The following is a 15,844-nucleotide window of genomic DNA, read 5'->3' on the forward strand; positions in this document are numbered from 1 at the left end:
CACCAAAAGAAAGCTCTGTTTGTGGTAAAAAAGGACGTCAAATTCATTTAGGTACAGCGTCGCAATTGTCCATTAAAGTCACGCAGTGCCGAATCCCAAAATAGGCCCTGGTCAGGAAGGGGGTAAAATCTTCCAGGGATTAAGTGGTTAAGGTTTGACGTATGTCTTCCCCTACATCAATGACTCCAAAACTGTCAGAATCCTCCTCTTCCCTTTCCTGTTGTGTGTTCTGCGGCATGGTAAGAATGGTGTCTGCATAATGTGGGACTTGAATTCCTCCTCTTCCTCCTGCTGCTCTGCCTTGAGTGCCCTGTCCATATTGCCACGCAGAGTCTGCTCCAGCAGGAACACAACAGGGATTGTGTCACTGATGCATGCATTGTCACAGCTAACCATCCTTGTCGCCTCCTCAAATAGTGACAGTACATTGCATGCATCGTTTATCAGCAGCCATTAACTAGGGGAAAAAAGATTGCGCCATACTCACACAGGTACTTGTTGACAGCCCTCTGCTGCATGTGGCTGCAGCATTGCCAAAGTCGAGTTCCACCATGTGGGCATGTCACAAATCAGGCGGTTTACGGTGGAATTCCCACTGCATTTCAGCCAACCGAGCACTGGCTATGTATGACTACCTGAAACGGCTATAGATTCTTCTGGCCTGCTTTAGCAGATCCTCCAACCCTGGATACCTATTTAACCACTTCAGCTCCGGAAGGTTTTACCCCCTTAATGAAAAGGCCATTGTTGCGATTCGGCACTGCATTGTTTTAACTGACAATTATGCGGTCGTTCAACACCGTACCCGAATACAATTGATGTCCTTTTTTCCCACAAATAGAGCTTTCTTTTGGTGGTATTTGGTCACCTCTGCGGTTTTTAGATTTTTTTGCTATAAACAAAAAAAGAGCGACAATTTTTAAAAAAAGCACAATATTTTTTACTTTCTGCTGTAGAACATTCCCAATAAAAAAAATAAAAATACATTTTTTTATCAGTCTAGGCTAATTTGTATTCTGCTACATATTTTTGGTAAAAATTTTATTGGTTTGCGCAAAAGTTATAGCATTTACAAAGCACGGGATAGATTTATGGGCTTTTTATTTATTTATTTTTATTAGTAATGGTGGCAATTAGCAATTTTTATCAGGACTGCGACATTGCTGCGGACAGATCAGTCCCCCTAACTGACATTTTTTGGGGATCAGTGACATTAATACAGTAATCAGTGCTAAATAATATGCACTGTTACTGTATAAATGACACTGGCAGGGAAGGGGTTAACACTGGGGTGTGATCAAGGGGTTAAATGTGTTCCCTTTTGTGCTTACTAACTGTGTGGGGGGATGGGTTGGACAGAGGCAGAGAGAGATCAGTGATTCAGCTTAGCTTAGCTGAATCACACAATCTTTCCCTGCCTCTCTGACAGAAGACCCACCTGCTTTGTTTACATAAGCAGGCGGCTCTTCTGTGATTCTAGCTGAAGATCATGGGAGGCTGGCAGCGATCGAGCCCCCTCCTCATGCGGTCTCGTTCCCTCGTGCACATAATCACATAGATCTATGTGATTATGCACTGCTAAGTTGCCCTGTCACAATAAATCTGCACGGGGCGGTTGGCAAGTGGTTAAGAAACTCTGCGCCACCAAATTGAGGACATGTGCCAGGCATGGCGCAATGGTCAACTTCCCCTGTCTAAGAGCGGACAGGAGGTTTGTGCCATTATTGCACACCACCATTCCTGGCTCCAGCTGGCATGGCTGGAACCACCTCTGGGCCTGCCTCTGCAGAGCTACAAGAATCTCTGCTCCAATGTTGTTCCTGTCCCCTAGACACACCAGCTGAAGCACTGCATGGCACCTTTTAGTCTGACTCATTGAATAGCCCCTTGAACGCGTACTTGTGGTTCATAAGACAAGTCAGCAGAGGAGGGCATGGAGGAGGAAGAGCAAGAGGTGGAGTGTACAAATCTTGCATTATCACCACTAGCTGTATGGGGACATGGCAAGACAACAAGCTCTAGCATTGAGCCCTGTCCTGCATCCTACATATTGTCTCTTGACCATGTTTGCTGTACCGTGTGTCAGCAGTAACGTGAACTTTGCGGCTGACTGCCTTGCCCAATGATGTTGCACGATTGCCTTCCATATGATGGTACAGAGCTGGAATGGCCTTATGTGAAAAGAAAGAGTGACTGGGAACCTTCCATTCCCGTAAGGGGGTAGAATCCATCATATGGAAAGCCAGGGGTTGTAAAGCCATCAGCTTTGACAAGCTTGCATTTAAACGCTGGGCATGTGGGTGGTAGTGACTGTATTTTTTTTTTTCACTGCAGCAGACAGGACAGAGAAATTTGCTGGCTATAGTTTACAGCTGGTAGTAGCAGATGTGCTGCAAGGACCTGGGAACATCATCGCTATCAGCAGAGGCTGCTGAGAGATCATGAGGCATAGCGGGCGTAGACTGAGGTGAGTATAAAGGAGGAAGAAAATTGCATCCCTTTTGTGTGCCTTTCGGGTGCTCTTGCCAACAGGGCTAAGTGGTGAAAGATTAAATGCCTTGTCAATATGTGGTACCAAAATGGCTGGTGCTTTTGCCACGCTTGATGTGCTTGAGACAAAGTTTGCAAATTGCAACAGTAAGATTGGCTGCACACGAGCTAAAAAAGGCCCAGACCACTTAGCTGTGGGAAGTGGGCCGATAGATAATAGCTCCACAATGTGATGGAATAGGGTGGCTGCCATCTACTCTTCCATGATGGCTGCCAAAAAATATACTGCGTTAAACGTGCAGTAACTCACTGGAATATACTGCGTTTAATGTGCAGTAACACACTGAAATATACTGCGTTAACATGCAGTAATGAACAGAATTATACTGCGTTAAACATGTAGTAATGCACATAAATTTTATCACGTACCTGGTGCTGGAGGCCAATGGAGAGAGGGCTTCCCTTGTGGCTAAGTTCCTGACTCCCCTGAAAGTGAGAATAGGAGGAATCAGGCTCAAAGTCGCACAGCTTGCCTGTGATGTTGTTTGCAGAGAAGTCAGTTCAAGCCGGAGTTCAGAGCCAGGAGGATAACAGAGCAGGGAAGGTCAGAGGGGAAGCCAAGGTCAGACACAGAAGAACAGAAAAGAATATCCATGGACAAGCAGAGGTCAGGTCAGAAGACAGGCAGGAGAATAGTCAAGGACATGCTGGGTCGATAGCCAAGAACTTTCAGGAACAAGGATCACAGGAACACAGTACAAGGTGAACATCAATCAGCAACTTCAATCAATGACAAACTTCCTTATCCAGGCCCATGTGAAGTCTTGGCAGAGATGCTGGGTCCTAGAACCCTTCTCCTGCCATTGGTGTCCTGACAGATGCTGGGTCCTAGAGTCCTTCTCCTACCATTGGTGCCCTGATAGTGCCCCCCCCCCCCTTGACGGGCAGACTCCTTATGCCCATTTGGGAAGTTTTCTCTGGGTGTTTGGCCTAAAACTCTCAGAGAAGTCTGGGGGCATGTGTATTATCTTTGGTTTTGCAGGAACTTTCTTTGGATGGATATCCCTTCTATTTAATTAGATATTGGATCTGCCAACCTTGATTCCTACAATCTAGAACTGACTCCACTTCATACTCTGTTTCTTCTCCAACAGTTACCGGTGCTGGAGGTGGTTCCACTCTTTCTGAGAAAGAAAGTCAGGGTCAGGAATGACTGGCTTGAGTAGAGAAATGTGAAAGACCAAGTAGAACCTGTAAGAGTCAGGCAGGGACAGCTCAAATGCCACTGGGTTTATCTCATGCTTGACTTGGAAAGGACTGATATATCTCGGCCCCAACTTCCTTGATTGACACTGTAATTTCAGGTTCATAGTTGACAGCCACACATTGTTCCCTATTTTAAAGGGAAGGATTACTTCTTTGTTTCCTGTCAAAGAACCTTGTGTAATCTGTTTGACCCCTTTGTATGCAGTTTTGAAGGGTTTGGTAGTTGTTTTGTATGAAGGTAAGCCTGTCTTGCACTATGGGTACTGTTGATTCGGACATTGTTTCTGGTAGAGTGGAAGGGTGAAATCAGTAATTGGCCCAGAATGGAGATTGGTTGGTTGCTGAATGTAAAGAGTTGCTTTAGGCAAATTCTGCCAGTGGGAGCAGATGCCCAGTCATCTTGAGAGGAAGCAGAGAAACAACGCAAATATTGCCCCAGGGTCTGATTTGTGCATTCAGTCTGTCTGTTACTTTGAGGATTGTAGGCGGATGAGAGGCAAAGTTCCACAGTGCTATACAGAGGGCTCTCCAAAACCTGGAGGTAAACTGTAGCCCTCGATCCGAAACAATGTTACTGGGTAAGTCATGGAGTCTAATGATCTCTTTCATAAAGATGTGGGCAGTTTCTGTAGCAGAAGGAGTACCCACCATGGGCAGGAAATGTGCTATCTTGGACAGCCAATCTTCCACTACCAAAATGGTGGTGAATCCTTCAGAGGGAGGTAGGTCAACGATGAAATCCATGGAGATCATCTCCCAGGGATGGTTAGGAATGGGCAGGGGCCTCAATAACCCCCAGGCTTTAGCTTTGATGCCCTTGCTGCGTAGACACACTGTGCAGGAATTGACATAGGCCCTGCAGTCCCGGCAAAGGTTAGGCGACCAGAAGGCCCATTGGATGAGCTTGGAAGTTTTGCAAGCTCCAAAGTGTCCAACTAGCTGGTGGTCGTGAAATGTCTTGAGAACCCGAGGCCTTGCCTCCAGAGGTAGGAAGACCTTATCTTTGTGCAATTTATCCTTCTTTTTTAGTGAGGCTTGTTTGGATGCGGGACCTGATGCGGAAGCCTGCCTGATGGAGGATTCCAGACTTGGCAGAATTAGCAAAAAAATTTGGACAGAAAGAATGGTGCTTTGGGGAGCATGTTCAGAAAATTCAGTGAACATCCGGGATCGGTCATGCGCCTTCCTGTTCTTGGTTCCTGGTCGATACGTCAAATGGAAACTAAACCTGGAGAAAAACAAGGCCCATCTAGCCTGCCGAGGTCTTAGGCTTTTAGCGGATCTCAATGACTCCAAGTTCTCATGATCTGTAAAGATCATGATTGGGGGATTAGTGCCCTCCATCAAGTACCTCCACTTCTTGAAGGCTATTTTAATTGCCAGGAGCCCCCTTATTTTTTCCTTTTGGCCTAGTTAAATCTCTTGCAAAAAAAAGCTACCTGGTGAAGCAAAACCTTTGGGCCTTGATGTTAAGAGAGCACTGTCCCTGTTGCTACTTCGGAGGTGTCTACCTCGAGAATGAAAGGAAGTGCTTGGTCTGTGTGTTGTAAAACAGGGTCAGAAGTAAGTAGGGCTTTCAGCTGTTCCAAGGCTGATTGTGATTCTTAATTCCAAAGAAAGTATGTATGTAAGCAAGTGAGCTGAGTAATCGGAGCAATGATAGTTGAGAAACCCTTGATACATTTTCGGTAAAAACTAGCAAAGCCTATGAATCTTTGGACTCTCTTCCTGTCTGAAAGTGCAGGCCATTCCATAATTGCTGAGACCTTCTGAGGATTCACAGAAATTCCCTCATTAGAGATTATGAGTCCCAAGAATTGAATGGATTGTTTCTTGAACTCACGTTTTTGTGCTTTGGAGTATAAGCCATGAGTTCTTAAGGTATTTAGCACCTTTTTGACATGGTCTCGAGGGAGCTCGAGAGAGGCTGAAAAGATCAGTATGTCATCCAGGTAGACAATGAGAAAAAGGTTGAGGTACTCTCGCTAGATGTTGTTCACAAAGTTCTGGAACGTTGAAGGAGCATTACAAAGCCCGAAGGACATCACAAGGTATTCAAAATGACCGAAGCGCATTCAGAAGGCAGTCTTCCATTTGCGCCCCTTCCCTTTTGGGGACTAGGTTGTAGGCCCCTCTTAAGTCCAACTTTGTGAACACCCGGGCTGCTCAGAACCTCTGAATAATTCCAGAACAAGGGAAAGTGGGTACCTATTTTTGATAGTGATCTTGTTAAGCTCCCTGTAGTCAACACATGGTCTGAGGGAGTGATCCTTTTTCACAACAAAGAAGAGACCTGCTCTGGCCAGCGAGGAATGAATGAATCATTTGGCTAAGTTTTCATCAATGTACTGTCGAAGGGCTTCAAGCTCAGTTTCGGACAATGGAAAGATGCACCCAAAGTGTATCTCTGCTCCAGGAAGTAATTCAATAGGTCAATCATAGGATCGGTTCAGGGGCAGAGTAATGGCTTTCCTTTTGTTGAATACATCAAGAAAATTGTGATAAACTGGTGGGCCAGCAAGACTAGTATCTGTTGAGGGCTGGATAGACAAACACACGAGAGAACCATCATGCATGGGGATGCCACAGTCTTGTTGACACTAGCTAGATGAGAAGGTTATTTATCCCTTAGACCAGTTTATTTTTGGGTTGTGGGCTCGTAACAAGGGTATGCCTAGGATGGCTGGGAATATGGAAGACCTGATGACATTGAACCGGAGGAGTTGTTGGTGACCTGTATCTGTGGTTGCTAAGATATGAATGGTCTCCTGGGTAACAGGTCCCGAGCTGGGGGTAGTGCCATCTGCTAAGTGTATATAAAGTCTTTGCTCCTACGGTTTGAGAGGAATATGCAAGTCTTTCGCAAGATTAAAGTCTATGAAGCAACTGCAGGCCCCAGAGTCAACGATTGCTCGCAGATTGACTCCCTTTCCAGCCACCTGCAATGAGATTGGAAGAACAATGTGAGTGGATTGAGTCCCAGACTATTGGAGATAAGAAGGGGATGGTTGACGGGGCTTACTTACTCCGCAATACAGACAGAGATTATTCTGTCATCTGTGCTACTTTTCTTCAGGAGTCAGAGCGGGTTGGTGTAGACCAATCTGCATAGGTTCCACATCAGACAAACTAGAAGGTTGAGGAACCAGGGTAGGAATGATTAGACCTGGGACTGTTGGCAACAACCATGTGGCTTGGAAGCTCTGGGTATGTTTAGAGCATCGTTCCCGTAATCGTCTGTCCAACTGGATGGAGATATGCACAAAATATACTGCGTTAAACGTGCAGTAACGCACTGAACCATACTGTAGAAAACCTGCCCTGACAAAATAAACTGACACTAATGTAAAAATGAATGATCACTACACTCACTGACTGAACTATGACTAGAGTTACATTAAAGTGACACTAAAGGAAAAATTAAAAATCAATGGTCGCACTACACTCACGCTGACTGAACTATCACTAAATTCACACTAAAGTAAAAATGAATGGTTGTACTACACTCACAGTGATTGAACTATCACTAGATTCACACTAAACTGATACTCTACATTGACAATAGAATCAGAATAGCACACTATAGCACACTAACTCTCTAATAGCACTGAATAGAGCCCTGTTCTATCTCTCTCCAAGCCAATATCACATTGAAAATGGCCGCTATTGAAAGAATACTTTTATAGCGTGGGGTGGGACTATGAGCAATGAGCCATGATTGGATAGAGCCATCATGACAGCATCCAATTATGGCTCTAACTGTGCTATATGCCCTGATTGAAATATTAAAATTTTGATGACGCCCTGGAGGGTAGGGTGAAACGCGTTGATGTATTTCCGGTAAGGCCGAACCATTGACATCACTTCCTGTCCTCTTTTGAATGCACACTAGACGGGATTCCCAGAAGAGCCTCATTTTATGATACAAGCCAAAATCTTATCTACTTCTAGTAAGTAATATTTTATTTGCGCAATAAAATTTTATAAAATGGGCTTCACTATGGTACCTGTTCGTTTCATTTGAGTCCGTAAAGATCCTTTAACAAGCCAGTGTACAGCGGTGGTGTGGCGGTATCCAGCAAGTGAATTGGCTATCATCTCACCAGCTATAGGCCTTATTGACCTCAGACTGAAATAGCTGAGGGTCCATTATTTCTGGTGAGTGGGGATAAAGGAGGGGAGTGAGGCATCCTGCACCGCTTGATCTGTTCTGAAGCACCTCAACCCTTTTTTCTTGAAGCACTTTAGTACATTTTTTTTTGATCCTTTGGAGCACTTTTAGCACTTTGATTAGTAACTTTATGAGATTTTTTGGAACACTTGAGCACTTTATTGATGTCAAAGAATTTTTTTGCACATTTAATAATTTTTATATGATTGTTATTGTTAGTATATCTTTATATGACTGTAACGGCAAGCGCTGTTACTATCACTTATAGTATATATATATATATATATATATATATATATATATATATATATATATATATATATATGTGCCCTGATTGAGCAAAGCTATTATTGCTTCAGCCAATTAGGGCTTCCAATGCACTGTTCGGTGATGTAGTGCATTGTGGTTGTTCGGTGGGCCGATAATCGGTTGAACGCCCTGATAATTTGGGTGTTTGTCAAACGGCAAACAGCCAATGTTTGCCCCAAACTCATGCTCAGGCTGAACCATTTGTTCATCCCTTTTTGTAAATTACTTTGCAATGCTTTGTACCAAAATTATAATTTTATTGTGGTTTTAAACAGGACACATTACAGAATAAAATGCACACTTTTTATGTGCAGTAAAATTATTTATTGTTAAACTAACACTGCTCAAAAAAAAGAAACAGTGCCAACAAAATCATTGTTGCAGGTCAATATTTCCAAAAAGAAAGCCTTCCTTGTCCTATACTACTTCCGCCCCGCCCACCGTACATATACTGTGGCACTCTGCCGCTGCTGGATGAAGCGACATACAGCTATGTCGCTCGCTCAGGCACTGTGGGGGGTGAGCGCGCGCCACCGCTGGCGTGCTCCCGCCCCCGCTCATTCCCTGGGGAGCCAGCGCGTGTGACCAGCGGCCACTTGCAATCTCCCGCAGCAGAGGGAGAAAGATAGACGGCTGATGTAAACACAGCTGTCTGTCATTCTCCCTTAGATTATCACAGAGGCTATGCGATCCTGCTATATAGCATTAGAATCACGCCCCTAGGGACACACCTAACCCCTTGATCACCAGTAAAGTTAACCCCTTCCCTGCCAGTATTATTTTTACAGTAACAGTGCATATTTATAGCACTGATTACTGTAGTAGTGTCGACCACTAAAAGTGTCAAAAATGTCAGTTAGGGGTCCGATCTGTCTGCCGCAATGTCGCAGTCCCGCAAAAAAAAAAAATCACAGATCGCTGCCATTACTAGTTAAAAAAAAACCAATAAAAATGACATAAATCTTTCCCGTAGATAGTAAACGCAATAACTTTTGCGCAAACCAATCAAAATACGCTTATTGCGATTTTTTTTACCAAAAATATGTAGCAGAAAACAAATTGGCCTAAAATGTTAAAAAAAATTTGATTTCTACATTTTTTTTGAGAATTTCATATAAAAAAATGTGAAAAATATTGTTATTTTTTCAAAATTGACGCTATTTTTTGTTTATAGCACAAAAAATAAAAATCGCACAGGTCATCAAATACCCCCAAAAGAAAGCTCTGTTTGTGGGGAAAAAAGGACATCAATTTCATTTGGTTACAGTGTCGCACCATCGCGCAATTGTCCGTTAAAGTCATGCAGTGCCGAATCGCAAAATAGGGCCTGGTCATTGAGCAGCCAAATCCTCCGGGGCTAAAGTGGTTAACTAGGGATGGGCTCTGTGTTTGATTTGACATAAGTTCAAATCGAACATCAGCTGTTCGTGTGTTCACAGAACACACAAACAAATGGGGCGCACGGCAGGAAGTTTGCCCGTCAATGAGCACCCCATAATACACCTCTCTGTAGCAGTGCACTGATTGCTGATGATTGACTAAAGCATGCACCTTACCTGTATGCTTTGGCCAATCACAGCACAATGTCCTGCCAGAGCCATGATTACCCTTACCCTTTCGTAAGCTTGAGAGTAATGTACTTGGCAGAACCCAACCTTTATATTAACTCATCCAACAAGTGCATGGGTGTGACGGTACTCAGTCACCGTCACTGGGAGTGAAAGACAGATACTAAAGTGACACTGAGAAAATGGTTTGGATAACTTCAAATGGGAGAGTAATATTTATCAACAATATCTCTCAAGAAATATGAAGATTTAATCCCACTTTACACTGTGACACGTATAGCCTGTTGCCATGAAGTCTGTGACACCTAAATAGTCATAGCAATTTGTATTCCATGTACTTCATTGTAGGAGACGGACAGACTGTCATTGGCAGTCTTGTCCTATTGTCTATCTATTGAGGTGGGATGTGGATTGTGTTAAGGTTGTCTGTTTCATTGTTAAATCTTAATGACCTCACATTGTTCTGTCCAGATGGATAGATAATTTGTTCAGGTTAATTCTGTTTCTATATTCAATTTCATCTGCATATGATAATGTAAACATGCAGAGGGGAGGGTTTGTGTACACTGTATGGGAGTGACTGAGTGTAAAACTCAGTTTTTTTAATTTAGACTGGGGGAGTGACCCCATGCTGTTTTTTTCTTGTATTTTTTAATAGCTGGCAACTGCAACCGTGAGTCATTTTAAATGGAATTTGAATTGTTTCATTTCTTTAGAAATGTCATTGCTGCAACATGTTTAATGCATGCTAAAGATGCCCAACTTTACAGACAGACTAAGGGAACCCCCCGGCACTATATTTAAAGGATTTTTTTTTTCTTTAACCATTTTTTTTTTCAGCTGTCAGTTTGGAAACCTATTGACAGCTGATTGCTCATCAGTTGTTAACGACGTCAGCTTCCTGGCACCGCTCCTTAACATGGGGCACTATTAATCCCATTTATACCAATGATGGGGCACTATTCCTCCCTTGTCACCAATGAGGGCACTGTTACTCCCACTGACACTAATTATGGGGCACAAGTCCTCCCATTGACAGTAATGATGGGGCACTATTCATAGTTACATAGTTACATAGTAGGTGAGGTTGAATAAAAACAATAGTCCATCCAGTTCAACCTGTGTAGGTGTGTGTGGCTGTAATCATCTCACATACAGTGGGTACGGAAAGTATTCAGACCCCCTTAAATTTTTCACTCTTTGTTATATTGCAGCCATTTGCTAAAATCATTTAGGTTCATTCTTCTTCCTCATGAATGTACACATAGCACCCCATACTGACAGAAAAACACAGAATTGTTGACATTGTTGCAGATTTATTAAAAAAGAAAAACTGAAATATCACATGGTCCTAAGTATTCAGACCCTTTGCTGTGACACTCATATATTTAACTCAGGTGCTTTTCATTTCTTCTGATCATCCTTGAGATGGTTCTACACCTTCATTTGAGTCCAGCTGTGTTTGATTATACTGATTGGACTTGATTAGGAAAGCCACACACCTGTCTATATAAGACCTTCCAGATCACAATGCATGTCAGAGCAAATGAGAATCATGAGGTCAAAGGAACTGCCTGAAGAGCTCAGAGACAGAATTGTGGCAAGGCACAGATCTGGCCAAGGTTACAAAAAGATTTCTGCTGCACTTAAGGTTCCTAAGAGCACAGTGGCCTCCATAATCCTCAAATGGAAGACGTTGGGACGACCAGAACCCTTCCTAGAGCTGGCCGTCTGGCCAAACTGAGCTATCGGGGGAGAAGAGCCTTGGTGAGAGAGGTAAAGAAGAACCAAAAGATCACTGTGGCTGAGCTCCAGAGATGCAGTCAGGAGATGGGAGAAAGTTGTAGAAAGTCAACCATCACTGCAGCCCTCCACCAGTCGGGGCTTTATGGCAGAGTGGCCCGACGGAAGCCTCTCCTCAGTGTAAGACACATGAAAGCCTGCTAAAAAACACCTAAAGGACTCCAAGATGGTGAGAAATAAGATTCTCTGGTCTGATGAGACCAAAATAGAACTTTTTGGCCTTAATTCTAAGCGGTATGTGTGGAGAAAACCAGGCACTGCTCATCACCTGTCCAATACAGTCCCAACAGTGAAGCATGGTGGTGGCAGCATCATGCTGTGGGGGTGTTTTTCAGCTGCAGGGACAGGACGACTGGTTGCAATCGAGGGAAAGATGAATGCGGCCAAGTACAGGGATATCCTGAACAAAAACCTTCTCCAGAGTGCTCTGGACCTGAGACTGGGCCGAAGGTTTACCTTCCAACAAGACAATGACCCTAAGCACACAGCTAAAATAATGAAGGAGTGGCTTCACAACAACTCCGTGACTATTCTTGAATGGCCCAGCCAGAGCCCTGACTTAAACCCAATTGAGCATCTCTGGAGAGACCTAAAAATGGCTGTCCACCAACGTTTACCATCCAACCTGACAGAACTGGGGAGGATCTGCAAGGAGGAATGGCAGGGGATCCCCAAATCCAGGTGTGAAAGACTTGTTGCATCTTTCCCAAAAAGACTCCTGGCTGTATTAGATCAAAAGGGGGCTTCTACTAAATACTGAGCAAAGGGTCTGAATACTTAGGACCATGTGATATTTCAGTTTTTCTTTTTTAATAAATCTGCAACAATGTCAAAAATTCTGTGTTTTTCTGTCAGTATGGGGTGCTATGTGTACATTCATGAGGAAGAAGAATGAACCTAAATGATTTTAGCAAATAGCTGCAATATAACAAAGAGTGAAAAATTTAAGGTGGTCTGAATACTTTCCGTACCCACTGTAGCTCTGAATGTTCTGATCCTTGAGATGTACGTCTAAGAGTCTTTTCATAGCCACCATACTTCCCGCAGAAACCACCTCTTGTGGTAGAGAATTCCACAATCTTGTAGCCCTAACAGTAAAGAACCCCCCACGTTGCCTGAGGTTAAAACACTTCTCCTCTAATCGCATTGTATGCCCTCGAGTCCTCATGCAATCCCTTCGACTGAATAGCTGTTTTTCTATGCCGAGATCCCCATTGAGATATTTATAAATTGCTATCATGTCCCCCCTCAGGCGTCTCTTCTCCAGGGAGAATAAATCAAGCAATTGCAGACACTCTTCATAATTAAGGTCCTCCAATCCCCTAATCAGTTTAGTTGCCCTTCTCTGGACTCTCTCCAGCTCCAACACATCCCTCCTGAGGACTGGCGACCAGAACTGGACAGAATATTCCTCCCATTGACAGCAATGATGGGGCATTATTCCTCCCATTGATATCAACAATGGGGCATTATTACTCCCTCTAATACCAATCATGGGGCATTGTTTACTCCCTCTGATGCCAGGACATTTTCTACTATCACTGGCCATGGTTTCTCCCCCCCCCCCAAAGTCTGAAGGACAGTAAACTGGCAATTTGTTTAGAAAGTTTGGAGACCCCTGTTGTAATCTCTGGCATACCTATTTCTGGAAATACTTTAAGGTACTTTCTTACGAGCTAGACTCCCAATTCTTCCAGGGTTTTGCTAGCTTAATATGGTAAATTTGGAGAGTCTTTCTTTATTTGCACTGATATACTTGGCAGTTGATATCACTGTTTATCTCTCTAATTATCACGTACCTGATCAGAGGGCGAGGTGCTGAGAGGGCTTCCCTTGTGGCTAAGTGCAAGGAATCCCTGCAGGTGGAGACAGGGAATTCTGTGCCCAAAGGAACAGGGGTCGCCGGCTGCGGCAAGCTCCGGAGAAGAGGTGACTGCTGTGGTAGTAGACATGTAGCACGTGCTGAAATGCAGGTTGCATTGAAGGTGACCAGAGGAGGTAGCCAGGCGTGCGGCAAGAGCGAGGTCAAGGTCAAGCCAAAGGGTCAAACACAGTTCATCAAGCAGTAGAGGAGTCCGAAGGAGCAAGCCAGGGGTCATACACGGGAACAGCAGACTGGAGCAGAGTAGGTAAACAAGCCGGTGGTCGGAGCCAGGAGGAGAGACAAGACAGGTGAGACAAGCCAGGTCGGTAACAGGTAATCCAAGTAAACAGGAACAGGAACACAGGAAGCAGGAAACAGGAAGCTGAAGATCATCCAGCAACTAATGGCTGGAGCAGGCTGGTTTAAATAGGCCACTGGGCGTCGCTGCATTAGTGTGGGCGGCAGATCCAGCTCTGTTGTGGGAAGTTCCCTGACTCTAATCTTGCACTGAGCATCAATCGGCTTTCAAATATAAAGGCCTGTAAACAGTGCAGACTAAGGTCTGCTACAATGTAAGATGTGGACCTAAAAGTTTCCAGGACCCAGAGGAGAATTTATTAAGATTCTGGGAAAACCGAAAGTTTGTTTTCTCAACATAAGCCATATGCAAAAAACCTAGATAACACCGACTACAGTTTTGTCAGCCAATGCCTCACAATTTTTACAGAGATAGAGAGCACTGAACAGAGATATAAATCAACAAGCTGAATGATTCAAACAGGATAGATGGAGAAAGAGAAAGTGCTAAAGAGAGAGACAGAAATCCACACGTTAAGGAGGAATGTTACCCAAAAGGGGATGTTCTTCTCTTCCTCCTCTCCTCCTCTGCAACATTTGGATTACATTTTATACCTAGTTTTGACAGGTGTCCGCTTCCACCTCCTGAGCAATCTGAGCGGAAGTTCTCCATTCCCCTGCCCACTGTCATAAATCTGCAGTAATATTTCATGCCCTGACTGTCTGCTTACCTCTCTGTTCTGTGTATCAGCTTTAGGGACTGTGATCTCACACCTGTGTGTTTTTAATAATCTTCTCTCAGCATGGCTCCACCCAAGCCTCTACAGAAAACACTATATTAACCCGCGTACTGCAAGCCATCTTTGCCGAGCAACAATTGTGTGACGGCTTCCCATTGTGTGAGTGTTTCTTGCCGTGTGCTCTAGGTCTGATCTCTGTGTACCAAATTTGGCTTGTTTACCTGACCATCCCTGTCTGCTTGTTGCCCTGACCTTCGGCTTGTCCTTCTGACCATCCCTGTCTGCTTGTTGTCCTGACCTTTGGCTTGTTCTCCTGACTATCCTTTGTGGCCTTGTACTGCTGCTTCCTCTCCATCCACCAGAGCAAGCCATGAGCATGAGCTGGGAGACCCTGGGGGCTGTGACCTGGAGTCAGCTGCAGCCAAGTCCATCCTCTGGTGGAGGCTCTGGTGAAAACCTGCTGGCTCTTAGACTCCTTGCTCTGGGGATTCTTATGCTCAGCTCCCTGTCCAGGACCGTGACTGCGACCCTGTGTAGCTGCTTCTCTGAACCATCAACCCTCTGTAGTCAGCCATTGGGTTCACAACCTCTGTGGTGCACTCCCCATCACTTGCTCCCGCAGGTGACACTGACACCCGCAACCTTCTGGGACACATCACAGGTCCCAGAAGGCTGCTGGTCCATTCACAATGCGCAGCATGTGCAGTGAGCAGCTGGCTGTAAGCAGTCACAGCCAGCTGCCGACAGTTAACATGCCAGTGCCAGTGACCAAAGACTGGTAAAGAAAACAGCTCGGTCGAGGACAGCACTGGATCCTTTGGATAAGTAAGTGTCCTTTTTTTAAAAGTTTTTGTAGCTGCTGACTTTTAATTTTTGCACATCTGACTGAAGCTCCTCTTTAAGTAATGATTCAAACTATTTTTTTAGACTACAAATAAGAACCTAGATGTATGTAAAATTCAATATTTAAATATTCAACATTTTAAAGAAAAAAACTCTACGTTCTGGTAAGGAATATCATAAACAAAAGAAAAGGTCAGAGCTATTCTATAATTAACTAATCATTTTAGTCAACATTAATATTTTTAATCTAACATTCATGTTTTACTTGATCAGCCAGTTTGCTTTACTTCTTTACTTCCACCTTCTCTGCTGTGTGTGATATTCAACATATTTCTTCCAACAGTTAGAAAAACAAAGAGATAATTATGAAAATGATTTATCTATACTAATACAATTTTCATATATAATTTTTTTACAGGTTATTTTTCAGAACTTGTGGTTTCTTCGTCTGATACTGACTATCTTTTTCATGCATTGCGTGGTAAGAATGATT

The 15,844-nt window shown here is 43.9% G+C and overlaps 1 protein-coding gene across 1 annotated transcript in view; it reads left to right on the forward strand.

Annotated features, from left to right (window-relative positions):
• The window catches only part of LOC309565958 (mucin-2-like), a gene marked incomplete at its 3' end in the record, with an annotated part of 251,710 nt that overhangs the window by 18,372 nt on the left and 217,494 nt on the right, over nucleotides 1-15,844 (forward strand). The window contains exon 2 of the mRNA XM_082270986.1: nucleotides 15,770-15,832. Within this exon, the coding sequence (XP_082127112.1) occupies nucleotides 15,770-15,832 (63 nt within the window). The remainder of the gene's footprint in view (nucleotides 1-15,769; nucleotides 15,833-15,844) is intronic.

This window comes from Pelophylax lessonae, assembly GCF_965119305.1.
Source record: "Pelophylax lessonae genome assembly, chromosome: 10".
NCBI classification, from domain to species: domain Eukaryota; kingdom Metazoa; phylum Chordata; class Amphibia; order Anura; family Ranidae; genus Pelophylax; species Pelophylax lessonae.